Source organism: Bufo bufo, chromosome 2 (assembly GCF_905171765.1).
Source record: "Bufo bufo chromosome 2, aBufBuf1.1, whole genome shotgun sequence".
Classification (NCBI taxonomy): domain Eukaryota; kingdom Metazoa; phylum Chordata; class Amphibia; order Anura; family Bufonidae; genus Bufo; species Bufo bufo.
Window position 1 is genome coordinate 74,013,457 of NC_053390.1, and position 18,269 is coordinate 74,031,725.

The 18,269-nt window shown below is 45.6% G+C and overlaps 1 protein-coding gene across 2 annotated transcripts in view; it reads right to left on the reverse strand.

Annotated features, from left to right (window-relative positions):
• Positions 1-217: 217 nt before the first annotated feature.
• LOC120992316 (von Willebrand factor A domain-containing protein 5A-like) overlaps positions 218-18,269 on the reverse strand; it is a 63,442-nt gene continuing 45,390 nt past the window's right edge. The window contains exons 10-18 of one of the 2 annotated variants that reach the window (XM_040421229.1): positions 16,453-16,532; positions 16,143-16,257; positions 14,721-14,879; positions 14,269-14,372; positions 13,637-13,839; positions 13,357-13,542; positions 11,841-11,992; positions 4,004-4,130; positions 218-460 (exon numbers count right to left, since the gene is read on the reverse strand). In XM_040421229.1, coding sequence (XP_040277163.1) covers positions 381-460; positions 4,004-4,130; positions 11,841-11,992; positions 13,357-13,542; positions 13,637-13,839; positions 14,269-14,372; positions 14,721-14,879; positions 16,143-16,257; positions 16,453-16,532 — 1,206 coding nt within the window. In that variant the 3' untranslated portion in view covers positions 218-380. Of the gene's footprint in view, positions 461-4,003; positions 4,134-11,840; positions 11,993-13,356; positions 13,543-13,636; positions 13,840-14,268; positions 14,373-14,720; positions 14,880-16,142; positions 16,258-16,452; positions 16,533-18,269 lie in introns of both variants that reach the window. The other variant, XM_040421228.1, reaches the window with a different exon arrangement.

Consider the following 18,269-nt stretch of genomic DNA (forward strand, 5'->3'; position numbering starts at 1 on the left):
GGGGGATGCAGTTTCTCTGTGAGGCTGCATGCTCTGGTAGGAAAGGCTACAGCATTGCTTGGCTCAGTGTATACATGTATATCCCAGTAAAAACTGCTTGCAAACATTTTCAAAGAGTGGAAGAAAAAAGATGCAATATAACATCTAATAACTGCCTATGGCTGAACCGATTTTGGGTAAGCACAGGAATAGTTTAACTGGACTGAGAAATCCTTGAAGTTTTTTTTTATTGGAACTTTTTGAATAAAGGCAAATTTTTATTTATTTCTCACATCGAAAATTCTCAAAGGACAACATAAGAAGCAACTACTAGCCATGTAACAAGGCCATTACTCCAGGCACATGCCGACATTCTTCCAAGTTTACTCCTCTCACATTGGTCAGAAACCAAACACTTTGGGATCCACAGAAGATTTCAGTAATGCAACTCCTGCTTTGATAGACTGATCCAGAGAAGAACCTGGAAAATTAAACAGAATTATCAAATCATATATTCACCTATTTAAAAGGGAAACTGTCATTTTGAACATGCACCTAATTTGCAGCAGGTTATACAATAGTGGATGCTGAGCAGATCAATCCACACACATACTGGGCTTAGGAGTCCAGTAGAAGGTCCTAATCAGTCATTGACAACACACAGATAGTTGTTGATCACCGATTAGGACCATAGATTGGGATTAATAGGATTCTGTAAGCAGTTTTGACCGTTTTACCAGATTTTGCTCCTTAAAAGGGAACCCATCACCATGAAAGTGTTAAATAATCTGCAGGAAGGATGTTAGAGCAGGAGGAGCTGAGCAGATTGATATATGGTTTATGTAAAAGTATTATAAGCTGCATATCATTCATTTAAATTCCTTCTCATTCTGAGCTTTGAATCAAGGAGGCGGTCCCATCAGTGATTGACAGCTGTGTCTACACAGACATTGACAGCCTTCTCCCTATGTCTGTGTAGACACAGCTGTCAATCACTGATGGGACCGCCTCCTTGACTTCAAAGCCCAGAACGAACACGGAGATAAATGAATAAATTATAAGTAACACTGAATATTTTTGCATAAAACTATCAATCCGCTCAGCTCCTCCTGCTCTATAACATGCAGCCTTCAGCTCAGACACCAAGTTCAACGTGACAGGTTCTATTTAAGTGCCCTGGAGGCAGAGCTTCCCTGTGAAGTGCACTCTGCCTTCTGCGTTGAGCTGCTTTACAATGCCTCCCTTCTGCTCTGAGTTGTGGCTGTAGCATCCAACTAGAAGATCACTACAGCTCTGACTCAGCAGAGGAGAGGGGCTGTGAAGCAACCCTTTGCAGAAGGCACTACAGTGAAGCTCCGCTTCCTGGGCACTTCAGGAGTAGAATAAAACTTCATATTCACAACACTCCTGATAATAAAAGCTCCACAAAACGTATGTTTGTCTCTCTCCTCAGCCCCCACCTAGTGCAATCATTGATTTAACATGGTCAATATGGCTGACAGACTCTCTTTAAAAAAAAAAAAAAAAAAAAAAAAAAAGGGGGGGGGATCCAATTTATACTGAATCTTTTCCTAGAACTGCATATCAATCTGCTTAGCTGATGAGGGGCTGGGATTGGAGTCATCTTCAATCCTGACAGCAGTTCCCAGATGGTCTGATGGCTCCAGCAGGCAGGGCAACTGTGCTTATGCCATTAGACTGCTATATACATGTACAAAATTCCGTGCAATTATATGCCGCAGCTGATGTACATGCTTATTTTGCATTAGGGGGTTAATGGTATATCTAAGTAAGGTATATGGAATTCTGAACGCAAGAGATATACATTAAGAAATTAAACAGCACGGAAAGTTACACCTAAAAATGACATTACAAGGCAATATTTAAGCCTCATGCACACATCTGTGGAACACAGACTGTGCGATACCGGCCTGGATTTCTTCTGAGTGCAGGAGCGCATAGAGTCATTGGTTGCTATGACACCGAGCTTCCTGCTGCCGCAGTACAGTAATACACTGATCTAGATCATACTAGTGTATTACCGTACTGCGGCAGCAGCCGGAAGCGCACGGCCTCATAGCAACCAATGACGCCGTGCGCTCCTGCACTCAGACCGTGTGATACCGGCGTGGATTTCTTCTGTGTTCCACGGACGTGTGCATGAGGCTTTACAATCACAAAATTTGGCACATCAGGTTTCTGGGAAGGTTTTAGACCGGGTCTTCGCTTTCTAGCACGTACTGTTCCCAAGATATAAAAAAATAAAATAAATGCAAATATAGCAATATCACATGACCTACATTAGCCAATAGAAGCCCACAGGGTCTTCCTCATATCCCAACTGCCAGACGTTCACATGACCCTCATCAGCTAATAGAAGCTCGCAGGCTCTTAGAGTAGAGTGCTGTGGAGGTCACTGTTAAGGGAGCAGGGTGTTGTGGAAATCACTGTTAAGGAGATGGGGTACTGTGAAGGTCACTAATATAGGGGCGGCTGTTGCGGAGGTCACATTTAAAGTGGTGGTCCGCTATGGAGGCCAGTGTTAAGGGGCGAGGTGCTGTAGAGGTCACTTAAGGGAGCGGGGTGTTGGAGGTCACATTTTAAAGGGAATGGAGCTCTGTGGAGGTCACTGTTAAGGAGGCGGGGTACTGTGGAGGTCACCATTAAAGGGGCAGTGGGGTACTGTGAGGTCACTGTTAAAGGAGCAGTAGCTGTGAAGGTCGCTGTTAAGGGGGCCGGGAATGGTGGAGGTCACAGTTAAGGAGACTAACCTATGGTCAGTGTTGAGGGGTGGGTGCTGTAGAGGTCACCAAAGGGGGCAGGCCCCTGTGGAGGTCACTCAAGCAGGTGGGGTGCTGTGGAACTCACTTCAAAGGGGCAGGCTGCTGTGAAAGTCAAAGTTAAGGGGGTGGGCTCCTGTGGAGGTTGCATTTTAAGGAGGCGGAGCACTGTGGGGGGGGGGGGTGTCACTGTTAAGGGGGCGGTGTACTGTAGATGTTACTGTTTGAGGGATACTGGCCATATCTTTTAACACAAACATTTAATGAATTAGATGAAATATACCCGTGCAAAGCCAGGTCCTTTTGCTAGCCCACTATTGACAGCTCTTGCCGATGGTAGTAGCTGGTGTCTGACTGACTGGGGTGGACAGAGGTCTTAAAGAGCTCAGACAGACAGGTGCTACCAAGTTAGATTAATGAGAGGAGTAGAGATGGACTTTAAGGCACAGTAACCAAATTCTTGCTGTTTCTCAGGTGTTCAAATACTTATGTTCAGCAGACAAAAATTATTTAAAAATACAATGCGATTTCCTGAATTTATTTTTTATTCTGAGTGGGAATGCACCTACAATGTGAATTTCCGACCCCTCCATGATTTCTAAGTGGGAGAACTTGCAAAATCGCAGGGTGTTCAAATACTTCTGTTCCTCTCTGTTTCTGGCCACTGGGCTGCTGCAAACAGCTGATCATGTAGGTGCTAGGTGTTGGACCCCCACTGATCGGAGACTAGGTCATCAATATCTAAAAGTGCATGGAATGCAGGAGTCTGAAGGATGCCGATCTCCTCATGCAGCATCAGGACAAACTAAAACAAGGAATGAAAAGGTACCAGAAAGTTGTTCTGTGCCATCTACATAATGATGAGAAGTCTTGTGGGAAACGTTGTATAACCAATAAGGAAGGTCTTTAAAAAAAGGTCTTTAAAAAGGAGCTGCATGGGAGTCAAAGAAATAAAACATGGCTGATCTTTCAAAAAGCACATGGGTCACCAGGTTGTTTGTGGTATTGCAGCTCAGCCTCATTCATTTCAGTGAAGCCGAGCTGTAATATCAGACAGCCCTGCACAATTGTAGCTCTATTTTAGAAACAACCCCTTTAAGTTTGGCAACATTCAAAGAGCCTGGCTTTTGAAAACAGTGATTTTCGGCCATGCTCCTCTTTCCATCAATGTCATCCATGAGAGCCCATCCAGTCATTGCCTGCGCCGCCATTGATGTAGATGGTTTCACTTGGTGGATACTTACCAGCTTTTGCCTTCACTAAGGCAATGGCCTTCAGCTCGAGTAGCTCCCATTCATCCCTCTGTTCCAAACAGTTGCTGTGAAGCCAGATCAAGGCCAGGATTGTTGCCCACACTGACGGATCCATTTCCTGCTGAGAAGCAATCACATTCTTAGCTCATATGACAACATTTAGCTCCATTTTAAAACCTCTTAATTTCACAAAATAATGTTCCCTATGGAGCCACATACTGTTGGAAATCAGCTCGACCATTTCTGAAAAATAGCTCTATACAGGTAGATTAATGATAGGTGTCTAAAACAAGAAAAAGGTCTTTGATGCTCAGAACCAACCAGAGTGTACATGTACAGCGATGGAGCGATAGGCAAACATGGCGCCCGTATGCGGCATGCCGATTGTGGCAATTAAAGCCTTTATATGCCTCACGTTTCTGGGGTTGTTACCAGCGTCCTCTGACCAGTGGGGGATGCCAGTAACTGATTTGAAAGCGCTCAGCCGCCTCTAACACTGGAAATAGCCCTTTGAATGGAACAGCTGTTTGAGACTGTTAGTAGGCCGAAGACCCAACCATAAAACCTCCACCCCTCTTCCCCAAAGCCTTGCTGAATTTTCCAGGATTGACCAGGGATTTTCCTGGATTAGAAAATAGAATCTACTTTGCCCAGTCACTCCTGTCCCTAGCCTGTGTCTGGTATTCTAGCTCAGTTCTACTTGTTTGAATAGGGCTGAAATACCAGATAACACCTATGGAGATGCCTGGCACTGTTTCTGGGAGAAAAGCAGATTCTTTTTCAGCAACCAAACTGTCTGATCATCCTGATCTTTCGTTATATGGAATCCATGCTGGCTGTCAAAAAAAATAACTTCAAAACTCCATATCCTGCAGTGGACATTACAGCCAATATTGCCAAGGTACTTTTGCAAACCATAGATTTTACCTAGTGAGACTAGGGTGGCCAAAGTTCCGGGTTTAGGCCGGAAAGTCCGGCTTTCAGACTTCCAGGCCCTGCACCAGACTGAGCACAGGACAGACGCAGGGATGTGCTTTGGAACAGCTCATGCTCAGAAAGCAGCACTGTGCTGTCAAAGAGTGAACGGCAGGAAGAATGTTAACCTCCCACCCGCCCCCCACAGCTGACCTGAAGTTTGTTCTGCATTTCATTTTTTTAATCTCTGTTGGCTGTGTGCGCGGAGGGGGCAGGGCCTAATGGGATCAGGTCGTGGCTTAGCAGAGTCAGGGTTCTAAAGTCCAGCTTTTGAGGGTGGTCCGAGTGGCAACCCCAAGCAGGACTTTAACACAATAGTGTACAGAGAACGCCAATCCTTGTATCGCTTTCTGGGAGAGAACTGCACTGTGTACAGTGGAATTGCATCTGCTATAGTTGAATTTACTACAACTCCCATTTTGCACTCGAGTAAAGAGACATTTATTCTACCACTGGCCTTGTTTTCTGACTCTCGCACCATAAACTGGCCATTGCACTCCACACGCCCTGCTATGCATCCATGCAAACACTCATCATGGGCACCCCAACTACCATCAGGCAGGAACCCAAGAACCAGGGTGTCCTGAGGAAAGAACAGGTGTGCCCTCCTTTCACTGCATGACCCTAGGGAGCAGTGGTGTTAGGACTGACACTGCAATTGAAGGCTCATTCACACAACCGTATGCATTTTTTGCAGTCCACAAAACAGATACTGGCCCTGTGCCTTCCACATTTTACGGAACATCCTTCTCCACGATAGAAATGCCCATTCTTGTCTGCAAATACAGACATGTTCTATCTTTTTTGCAGAGCCACAGAACAGACATATGAATGCCGACAGGACCTTGTGGGCTGTCTGAATCTTTTACAGTCCCATTGAAATGAACGGGTCCGCATCCAGAAAGAAACAGTTGTGTGAATGGGCCCTGACTGACTTAAACCACAACAGGACTAGCTCTTCCTCCTTTAGTCATATTGTAGGAAGCAGAGGTGGAGAGGTCCTCCTCTGTATGTGCGGTCAGTATTTCTCTGGAAGTGTGTAGAGTGACCCCTATAAACAGCTAATAGGACGAAGCTAGTGTTGATCAAGCACCAAAGTGCTCGGGTGCTCTACCGAGCACAATGGAAGTCAATGGGAAAACCCAAGCATTAAACCAGGCACCCCCGGCTCTTAAGACGGGAGGGAGACAGTTTCATAGGAAAAGGTCAGAAATTGATGGAAACACCACCAAAATGGTTTGGGAACAGTATGGGGAGGATGTCTGGATGCATCTTGGACTCCCAGGTCTCTGCTGGGACTAATGTTGTCAGAGCAGTACGCCACTTTTACAGACTGACAATAATACGCACAAAACTGAAGATAAAATAGATTTTAGTGAAAAAACAAATGGTTAGGAAACATTCTTTCCTGTATATTTACTTGTATATAAAGTGCAAGTGCTGCCAAACATTACAAGCAAGAGGCACTCCGATACAACCTGTATATCACATAAAGTAGGGTCTCATTCACATTGTGGTACAATTGTTCAGGTAATGGGACTCCTACACAAAGCCTATGCACTAAGTGAAAGGGCTGCCAAAAATTACAAGGAACCAGCACTCCAGTACACAGAGGGCATCATACACACCCTTTAAAAAATGACCCTCAAAAACATTTGGAGCAAGGGCCTGCTGATCTGACCATCTAAAACATTAGGGACGAGGGCCTGCTGCTGAGCTGACCATTGAAAAAAAAAATTATATATATATCACCGGCCCATAAGACACACCTATGTTTTTGAGGAGGAAAATAAAAAAAATATTTTTAACCGAAAGGTGTGCTTTTGAACTAATGGTCTGTGGACGGCACTGCTATATATGTGTCACCCACAGATCCCCCACCCCATAACAGTGCCATCCACATATGCCCTAATATACCTGTGGGAGGGGCCGGTGGCATGAAAATGCGGCGGGGCCGGTGTGGTCACTGTACTCCGGCCCCACCGCTCACTCACGGCTTTATTGCCTAAAGATTTTAGAATAGCATTCATTGAAGTTCCGAGGGCCTGCTTCCGCTTTGGAGACTCTAGATAACCGCAGGCCGATCGCACGTCCCCGTGACAGCAATGATCTAGTCGGATGTCTGCCCCATCAACTTTCGATGGTACTTTCTGCGCCTACCATGGTGACCACTGGTCACAGAAAAAAATATATAAATAAAATAAAAATAATCAGGGTTTGATTCTGGAGAGGGAGCCTGAGAAACGGCTACCACATCCAAGGAAGGCAGCAGGCGTGCAAATTACCCACTTCCGACTCAGGGAGGTAGTGATAAAAAAATGAACACTACAGGACTCTTTCGAGGCCCTGTAATTGGAGTGAGTACACTTTAAATCCTTTAAAACAAGGATCTATTGGAGAGCAAGTCTGGTGCCATCAGCAGACTTGCTCCCAGCCTCCACAATGTTCACCCAGTGTGCAGTCATGGTGAGGATTTTGTTGACCAGACTGTTGGCTACCGAGACTGGACTTGTAGGTGACCTGACCCTCTAAAAACATTAGTCACATTTAATGCCCTTGCATAAGCATGTTGATATGATGGAAGAGGAGGAGGATGAGAAAAAGGAAGATTTAACCATATGCCCTTTGTGGTGGAAGGGGTCCATGGGAATACTGTATTCAGTACATTATAAACACATTTAAAGTGCCTTTATGTTATCAGCTTTGCTCTGGTGGAGTCGAGAAGTCAGGGTCAATCCAGGCCCAATTCATTTTTATAAGTCAACCAGTTGACAAGAGTATCTGCCTGTGATGCCACCAGCAGCACTAAATACCCGCTCAGACAAAATGCTGGCGGCAGGGCAGGCCAGGACCTCCAAAGCGTAGAGTGCCAGTTTGTGCCATGAGTCCAGCTTGGACACTCAGTTGTAAGGCACTGAGGGATCAGAGGACGCCATGTACTCCATCTTCCAAAATGTTTCCCTCCTTGTGACAGTAGGGCACGCATCAGAGTGAGGGTGCTGGCGGGGCGTCATGAAACTATCACAGGCTTTGGAGAGTGTTGCCCTGCCTCTGTTGGAACTGCTGTGTGTTCCCCAAGGAACTATGGACACTGCCGCCAGCGTTGTCAAATTAAATTTTTGGAGCGATTTGTCAACAAGGACCTTCTGGTATTGCACTGTTCTGCTCGTGCTCTCCACCAGAAGATTCAGATGAGAAGTGCTCTTTGTAGCGGAGTGGGAGTCGAGAAGGGTGAACAACCAGTAATCCGTGTTGTCTAAAATGCGTATAAAGAGAGGGTCACGGGAAAGGCAGCGATGTGTGCTAGAGTACCAACAGGTAAGACTTCGCTGTAGTCATCAGGAGGATGACTGTCCATCTCCTCATCCTCTTCTGCCCACGCAGAACAGATGGAATTAAACTTCCATGAGTACTACCCTCTGTACCAGACGCAACCGTCTCCTCCTCCTCCTCCTCCTCATCCAATTCATGCTGAGAAGACAAACTGAGGGTCGTCTGGCTATTACCCTGTGTAATGTCTCCCCCCCCCCTCCCATTTCCACATACAAAGCGTTGTCCTTAATTGTGAGCAGCGAGTGTTTCAGTAGACACAGAAGTGGGATGGTTACGCTGATAATAGCATTATTGCCGTTAACCATCTGTGTTGATTCCTCAGTTTCTTAAAACTTCAAAAAGGTCAGACATCCATGCCCACTCCTCGCTTGTGAATAGTAGAAGCTGACTGGAAAGGCAACGACCATGTTGCAGCTGGTATACCACTCTGCTGCTCACAAAACGTTGAGTTCCAGCGTGTGCTCATGTCACACAACAGCCAGTGAGCTGGCAATTTCCAGCGCTGCTGCAGCATTGACAGACCGGCTGAAGCGGTTGATGACTTGCGGAAATGTGCACACGCGGCATACCTTTACCAGTAGCTCAGGCAAATTGGGGTAGGTCTTGAGAAACCGCTGAACCACTAAGTTTAAGACGTGGTCTAGGCATGGGATGTGTGTGAGCTTGCCGAGCTCCAAATCTGCCAAGTTACGGCCATTATCAGACACAACCACGCCTAGTTCTAAGTTGAGTGGCGAGAGCCACAGCTCATTCTGGACTCTTAATCCCTGCCACAGCTCTGCGGCGGTGTGCCGTTTGTGACATAGGCAGATCAGCTTCAGCACGGCCTGTTGCCGCTTCCCCACTGAAGAGCTACACTGCTTCCAGCTACCCACTGATGGCTGACTGGTGCTGCACGCGGATAAGTCAGAGGTTGAAGTGGCGGAGGAGAAGTGGGGGTTGGAGCCACTAATGTAGGTGCTGGCAGAAACCCTGATCGATGTAGGGCTTGCAATCCTTGGCATCGCTAGCACCTGTGCCATCCCAGGGTATGACTCGCTCCCAGCCTCCACAACGTTCACCCAGTGTGCCGTCAGGGATATTTTGCGTCCCTGGCCGAATGCACTTGTCCATGGTTAAGTGGACCTTCCCAGTAACTGCGTTGGTTAGGGCACGTGTGATGTTACGGGACACATGTTGGTGTAAGGTGGGCATGGCACACCTTCAAAAATAGTGGGGGCTGGGGACTGCGTAACGCGAGACGGCTGCTGACAGACTGCGGAAGGCCTCAGTGTCCACAAGCCTAAATGGCAACATTTCCAGGGCAGTAATTTGGAATGCTGCACATTTAGTACTATAGCCTGTGGGTGGGTGGCTGGGTATTTGCGCTTGCGTTCAAAGGCCTGGGGTAAGGACATTTGGACGCTGCGCTGGGACACAGAAGTGGATGTGGTCGCTGATGGTGCTTGCAAAGGTCTAGGTGCAGGGCGGGATGAATCTGGGCCTCCGCCTTTGACAGGCGATTGGCCAGCACGCAACACAGGGGAAGAGGAGGCAGTGGTGTGACCCGCAGACAGATTGTGGACCCAGGCATTCGTCCCTCTTATTACGGTGCTTGGATGCCATGTGGCGGATCATGCTGGTGAGGTTGCTAGTGCTCATGCCCCGGCTTATTTTAGTACGGCACAAGTTGCAAACTATTCTTTTATCGTCCGCACTTTGCTATAAAAAAAAAAAAAAAAAAAAAAAAAAAAAAAAAAGCGCCATAATGCGGAACATCTACCCCTTGGCAAGAGAGATTTCCGCAAGGGGGTGCTTGGTGTAACGGTTGCAGGCCTGTTTAGTGTGCCCTGCCTTCTCCCTTTTGCCACCCCACTGCTTCTTCCAGCCTGTTGTGGTGCTGCAGATCCCTCCCCCTCTGTACTGCTGTCCTCGCTCGGCTTTCCACCTTCCCAGGTTGGGTCAGTGACTTCATCATCCACCACCTCACTTTGCTCATCCTCCTGACTTGTTGACCCAACAACCTCAGTGATTGACAACTGTCTTATCCTCTTAATCAACCTCTTGAGACACCAATTGCTGTTGACTTCTTGGCAACTGTGTCTCAGCCACCTCATTAAACAGCAATTGCCGTTCCCCACAGTCATCTTCTCAGGACTGTGGATGCTCAAGAGTTTGGGAATCATGGCACAAGATCTGTCCCTCTTCAAGCATGCTTGGTGAGAGGGCCAAATCAAGGAATGGCGATGAATAGGTCCTCAGAATATCCGAGTGTGGGATCACTCGTTTGCCCAGACTCTCCATGGTGGGAGGAAGGAGGATCAGGGTGAGGATTGGGTTGAGCAGACTCTTGGCTACAGAGACTGGCCGTAGTGGAAGACAGGGTGGTGCTTAACCGACTGGAAGCATTATCTGCTGCAATCCAACCGACCTGGTCACACTGGTCTGACTTGGAGTAGTGTCCTTCACTGCCCTGCAAACTGGGACATTAAGCTAGGGATTGGGGATGATTGTGCCTTCTTCCAGAGCACAAGAAAGACAGTTCAACGCGCCCAGGGCCACAGCCTCTGCGTGCACCATCACGATCACTTCCCCGTCCCTTACCACTAGCCTTCTTCATATTAAATGTTATATATGCATGGAAGCATGTCACACGTACAGTAGCATAGGATTTGGAAGTGTATGTGCAAAAAAATAAAAAATTAAATTAAAAATTACATTCGGGATGTGGAAACTTAACACAGGAGATATCCTGCAGATAATGTCAATGTTGACACCAGCAGCTAATAAAAAATTACAGGGAATGTCACAGGTATTTGGGATGAGGAAACATACAGGAGAGGTACCACCGGTAAGGTCACTGTCTGCAGCGTCTACAGAAAAAGTACAGTCAGATAAACTTTAAGCGCACACATTACATTGGAGATGTGGTGCAGCTAATGTTACTGTCTGCAGCGGACAGTCTACAGAAAAAGTACACTGGATGTCACTTTTATTGGGATGCGCACACTTTACACAGGAGATGTGGCGCAGATAATGTAGTTATCGGAGTCTGCAGCGGCCTAACTATTGCACACTATTTAGCGCAGGAAGCGCTAAATTAGATATTACTGCCACACACAATAGTCCTTAAAAAGGACTTTTGGGTCTCTGAAAAGTTCTTCTAATTAAAATATTTTTATATCACTCCCTACACCGTCTCTTCCTCAGCACAGCATTCCCTGACTAAGACCAAGCCGAACACAAGTCATCGGGTGCTATATAGCACCCGATGATGCGTTCCAGCCAGCCAATCACTATAATGCCAGTAACCAACATGGCTACGGCATTACAGTGAGGGCAGTCAAGAAACGTGCGGGGAGGAGACTCAAGCATATGCGGTATTCGGCTGAATACAGCCATGAGCCGAGCATAGAGATGCTTAAGCCGAACTGGTGTTCGGCCGAGCATGCTCGATCAACACTAGACGAAGCCAGAGCTAGGCCTCCACCCACTTATCATGGGCCTCATGCCCTTGCCAGCTGTATATCAGGAAAGTTACCGCATCAGGGCAGCCTTCTTTGAAGTCTTCTGATGTTCCCAGAATTGATGCCAGCTCAGCGCTAGGTTTCCAGGATCCGTCTGCATTCTGCAGAGAAATCAGCCTGAACAGAGCGGGGGTATCCTCTGTCTTAGGAGAGCCATCATCTGTTACTAATGAGAAATAGGTTATTAGTCATCCAAAGAGTATGGAAAATGGGACACAAAGTGAGAGTTATGAAAACTGGTGTAAAGGAAAACTGGTCTATAGCAACCAGAGTCCACCTTTCATTTTCCAAAGAAGCTCTAAAAATGTGGAATCTGATTGGTTGCTATGGCAACAAAGCTAGTTATCCTCTCACTAGATTTGATAAATCTCCCCATTTTGTTTTAAATGTCATTTATCATTTTTTGTAATTGCATACATGTTCATTCTAGTATACACTGGCATTAATGTATGCCACCACTAGGGGCAGCAAACTGAAGAGCTTACTTGTTTTTTCACTCATGCCATGTTTCAAAAGGTGGGTAAGGCTTAGCAGAAAGGGGAAGGCCACCATGGCACAACGGATTCATCATTTATGCCAGAATATTGGCAGAAATCATAGCTGAAATCTACTGTAAGTCAGCCTCTAGCTGTCCTGTACAAACCTGTCTTCTGTTTGCTCCCCTAAGTGGCAGATATGCATTTCATAATGTCAAGGTAAAAAAAAAAAAAAAAAGCAATTACACGGAGCAGCACCACAGATGCAAGATTACCAGGGCCAGACTTCTCATCCATCCCTGACAATCAAGCAGCCTTTTTAAGCAAAGCGCACAGCCCCTTACTTGACCGCTCAAGATCGCCGATTAACAAATTGATTCGCTCATCTCTAGTGCACACCACTTAATTCATGACTTTAGGACAGTTCACAATGTGCTAACTAAAGCTATTAAGAGGCCTCTAATAGATTTGGCACAATTCAAAGAAACTTTTTGCACCAACATTTGCAGTCTTTCAATGTATAATAAATTGGTCTTAGGGCTCATGCACATGTGTGCCAGCCGGGCCTGTGCTGCAGACTGCAAATTGTGGTCCGCAATGCACGGGCACAGAGCATAGGGCCGCCGCTCTCACTTGAATGGGGGCTGCGATCTGCATCGGACGGTCCACACAATTTTTTTTTTTTTTAAAAAAAGGTAGTGCATTTCTTAGTTCCGCACCAACCTTCCATATTGCAGACCCATTCAGTGTATATGGACGTCATCCGCATTTTTTGCAGATCCGTTTTTGCAGACTGCAAAATACATATGGTCGTGTGCATGAGCCCTTAGAGACCATATTAACTTTTCAAATTTAGGAAAGTGATGAAAAAAAAAAAAAAAGAAATTGTACAATTTTTGCCTCTCATCATACGAGACCAATTTGGGTACAGTCTTCACTGAAACTGGTACAAGCTACTCAATAAATTTGTGCACGTCTCTAGTTTACACTGCTTTAACATGTCAAATGTACACAATTTTGGATGACAATCCCCCACTCCATGTTTCAGACTTACCAGGTGCTGGTTCATCACGCTCTATAAATGGAGGAGCATCAAGCAGTATGGATGGATCTGTAGCATCCTGTGGCAGTGCCTCGTCATATGCAGCATCCATCACTCCACCCAACATGTCAGGTAATGCCACAGGGGCTGAGAAGTAGCATACCAAACTTTTTGGACAAGGCATAGAACAAGCCATTGCTGGGAAAATAAAAATAACCCTAGTCACTCATTTATCCCCCACTGACCCACATACTGCTGCATAATGTAAAGCCGCTGAGCTTGTAAAGCCTACCAATAGGAGGGTTGAATCTGCGCACAGGAGGACCCTCCACCAGGGCCTTGGAGTCCTTATTGACAGCTACAAAGGCTGTAAGAGAAGAGATGACTCCAGACTGTAGACTGGTCTCCAGGATTCTCTTCTTGACCTCATCGGAGTCCAACTCAGTCTCCAGCTGGGAGATAAGAGACTTAGCTGCCAATCGGTGGATGGTGGGTCTGAGGGAATACAAGACTAGATGACAACTTTCAATGCCTAATGTGTAGTGTTATAGGAGAGTGGCACCCACAGGAATGTATTTGAGAGTCTTAATACTGGGCCTTCATTGCAATGGTGTCAGTTCCCTGCCATTAGAAGTGAACAAGGTCCAATGCGGTTCTCATCTCCACTCCATTGATTGTTCAAGTGTGACTAGAGATGAGAAAGGGAGGCTCTATATCTATATTACGTGGGCCCTTGGAGACCAACCCTAGTTCTGTCCCTTCTCCTACTAGGTGACATGAACACGTGCCAGACTCCCCTCTACAGAGAAACTGCAAACAAAGGGGTGAGGAACTGTCCCAAGGGTAACGAAAAGGGGCGTGTATGGGAAAACTAAGGCAAAGCCTTCCTGACCTGAGACTGGTTTGCGCAGTGTCAGTACTCACCTTTCTTTGGGGTTGGCCTTTAATGGGAACTTTAATTGGTTTGAAAAGATCTCATCTTTAAACTTGTATTGAAGAGTTACTTCACCTTCTGTCTCCTTATTCAGCTTCAAAATGTAGAAAAGAAAATTATATTTCTGAACACATCAGATGTTCACCAAGATTAGGGGGTACAGGAAAGAGGTGGAGTTTTTGGTAATTTATTTTATCTGAGAAGAGATCCAATTCAGCCTATATCATACATTTTAGAAGGGATGGGGGGGGGGGGGGAACAGAAAGATGGGGGTTAAAAGTGAGGACTGTCCATCCAGGAGAGACACATAGGAGACGTCACTAAATTATGTGATGTGGGCTCATAGTAGCTACACAACATCGGGAGGAATGGCCACGTTAATATAAACTCCTGTTATCATCACTGCTTAAAGCCTGGAGTAGATCTATCCTTCAGTACATACCTTCCCTTTCAGCACTGCATAAATGATAGACCTCTGACCTCTATAAATCGCAATGGGGATGTGAGAAATTAAATTTACTTCCACGTCAGGAGGAAGGGCCCAGTTTATGGAGACATCCTTCACGGTGGGCTGTAGGGCACACTTCAATGCTTTAAGAACCTGCAGAAGAGGAAAATAGTAGTAATGTTAGAAGCAGAGGGGTAATTGAAATTCCCCTCTTGTGGCACCAGATGCTCTAGAAACTTTTATCCCTGTTCACGCTTTATTCAGTTACAGACAGATAACCCATTTAAAGGGAACCTGTCACCAGGATTTTGTGTATAGAGCTGAGGACATAGGTTGCTAGATGGCCGCTAGCACATCCGCAATACCCAGTCCCCATAGGTTTTTTTTACACAATAAAAGCACAGAGCTATGGGGACTGGGTATTGCGGATGTGCTAGCAGCCATCTAGCAACCCATGTCCTCAGCTCTATACACAAAATCCTGGTGACAGGTTCCCTTTAAGATTGCATCTTCCAGAAACAGCTGTGATTAAGGTAAAACTGGAGTTGGGTGATGTGAGGATTCCATGTGGTTTTAACATTGGGTACATAACCCAACTTGAGTTTCACCTCATGGCTTCTTCTGAAAGGTGCAAGCCTGAACTGTATTCACACCTTTGATTGTCCACTATATCTTGGCATTGGAGAGAAGTGGAATCAGCATTACCAGTGTCATAAACCAATGCCAGCTGAGCATGACAAGTATTACTCGATTTGTCTTTTGGTGGAATTTGGACATTTTCTTTATGGTCTGCTGCAACTGGTATTATTGGATCAAGTATCATATGCTGGTGAACCTACCGCTTGCCTATTTTTAAATTTTCTATAGTTTACTGAAATCCACATGAGTCTTAGGCTATGTACCTCCCCATGCTTTAAATTTCAACTCTCCTTGCTCAGATAGATAGAGGTGTAGAAGCACAAGCTCTACTTAAATTAGGAAGTATGGAATAACTAAACTACATGAGATTTTTTTTCTCTGCAACTTCAGTATCATACCTGGCATTGATTAGTAGCATGCACTGTTTGGGGCATACATTAGTATGCATATATTAATTCTGGCAAACCACTTAATGCCTATCCTTAGAGATAAGGTCGGATTGGGACTCGGTGCCCACCAGAGGAAATAGTTATTTGGGCCCAAACCCCATAATTAAAGTCAGGTTTGATTTTTTTTTTTGGGGGGGGGGGGGGGGGGGGGGTCGACCTAGTGATAAGTATTTGGTGCTGCCTTTGGAGCCAATAACCTATTTTCTCCTGGACCTCTGCGCCCAAATATGGTATCAGAGCCTGGGCCCACTGGAGCATCCTCCGGTACACTGGTGAGTCAGTCCGACACTTAGAGAGGTGTATGAGCTTGGTTAGGCAAAGGATATACCTTGGGCTGCATCCGGTCTTTCCCAGTTATGAAGTCATATGTGCCGTTTCCAACCCGTGAAACCCCTTTAATGAGCGCAGTAGAGGCGCCTTCTCCAATGCCGAAAGTGAAACACCTGATCAAGAAAGAAATAATGTAGGGAAATCAGTATGTGCATAGCTCATATCCAAAAGAAGGCACATTAACCATCACAAGGGTGTTTAGAGCAGAGGGCTCCAACCATCAGCTGCAAGCAGGGAAATAAAAGGTTTGAAACTGCTGAAGTTTGGAGACCACCACTTCATTCTACAGGCTGATACAAATACATTACCTATGACTGTGTGAATTTCTCTGGACTTCAGCAATCACTTCTTTAGTGTTCCCAACCTCTCCATCAGTGAAGATAAAAACCTGGGGAAGAAGAGCATCTTACACCATTTTGAGTTACATTGATATTTTGATTAGTGTTATTCATTTTTTTGAAAAGCAAGGTGATAAAAAATAAAAAAATAAAATTCTGGCTTTGACATTCACTGTGGGTTAAATAGGATAATTTAATAGATCAAGTTGTTAGAGATGCAGCAATAGCACAGTATTTTTCATTTTATAAGACGCACCTAAGTTTGAGGAGGAAAAGAAAAAATATTTTGAACCAAAAGGTGTGCTTTTTGGTGGGTTTTGAATTATTGGTGGTCTGTGGATGACCCTATTATGGGTGGGGGGGGGGATCTGTGGATGACACTTATGGGGGGGGGGAATCTGTGGCTGAAGCATTGTTATTTGTGGATCACACACTGATACGGGGAGATCTGTGGCTGATGCACCATTATGGGGGGGGGGGGGGGGGGGAATCTGTGAGTGACACCATTATGGGGGATTGGGAAGAATCTGAATGACAGCATCTTATGCTGGCCCTCTCATGGCCCTATGTGTTACAGTATTACATTATTAATATGTCCCCTCATGTCCCTGTGTGACTATTGACCCCATTACACCAGGCCCCGTTCACGGCAGTCTTTACATGTATAGTCTATTTATTTAATGCTCGAGTAGTGGCTCTGTTTTTTTTAATAGTCTGTAGTAGTACGCACTATCAAAACGGCGGACAGGCTGGCAGCGTAACGTCACTCACGCGCCTGCTCCATTAATGAAGTGGGAGGAGCATGACCGAGTGAGTGATATGCTGCCAGCCTGCCCACCGCTTTGTCAGTACTACAGATGTTTATGCTAGTTTAACAAACCAGAACCACTGCTTGAGCATTAAATAGACTTTACAAGTAAAGACTGCTGTGAGCGGGGCCCATCGTGAGTGCAACAGCAGTTGCTGGCCTCTAGACCCTCCTCCCACCCCGTGTGATAGAGGTCTACTGTAACTGATACATCGCAGGCTGAGCTGTGCTGCATAGTGGCCGGTGAGGTGTCAGACATTAAAAAATTGCACCATTCGCTTTATAAGACGCACTCATTCTTCCCCCCACACACACACACACTTTCGGGGGAGAAAAGTGTGTCTTATAAAGCGAAAAATACATAATTATATTGATCTGCTTTTTAATGTGGTATGGAAGGTTTTGTTATTTTAATTTAGGGTTTTCTTCAATACTTAAAATTTTTTATTGAACAGTTTATCACATTTTATTTTAGACTCTTTAGGGGACTTGAACCTATGATAATTTGATTGCTTGCACTATACAGTGTAATATCTCTATATTTCAATGTATAGGAATTCTTAGATTTTCTATTACATCCTTCTTGGCACCCTAAGATTGCATGACAGGGTGCCAATTGCGCTATTGACCGCGTCATCTGAGGGGCTAAACTTCCAATCCCAGTCTGGCAATGAGAGAAGGGTCACAGTTGTATAATATATCTGGCACCTGTAAGTGATGGTATAGGACCAGCTACTGAGCCTGCCAGTGGTGTCACGCATACTGGCATCTAAATTTCCGACCCAGTGCCCAGATGTCCCGTGACAGCTGCTTTCAACTGTCTGTCCTCAGAAAGCACATTGAACGGAATGGCAGAACTGGGTGCCATGAGTTCCCTGCTCTGTGATTCGGTCTCATAAGCTGCAGGCCACTTTAAGTGTGTCCTGCATGATGAGGTCCTTAGATCACATTACATCTATGCTGCAGACATGAATAGACC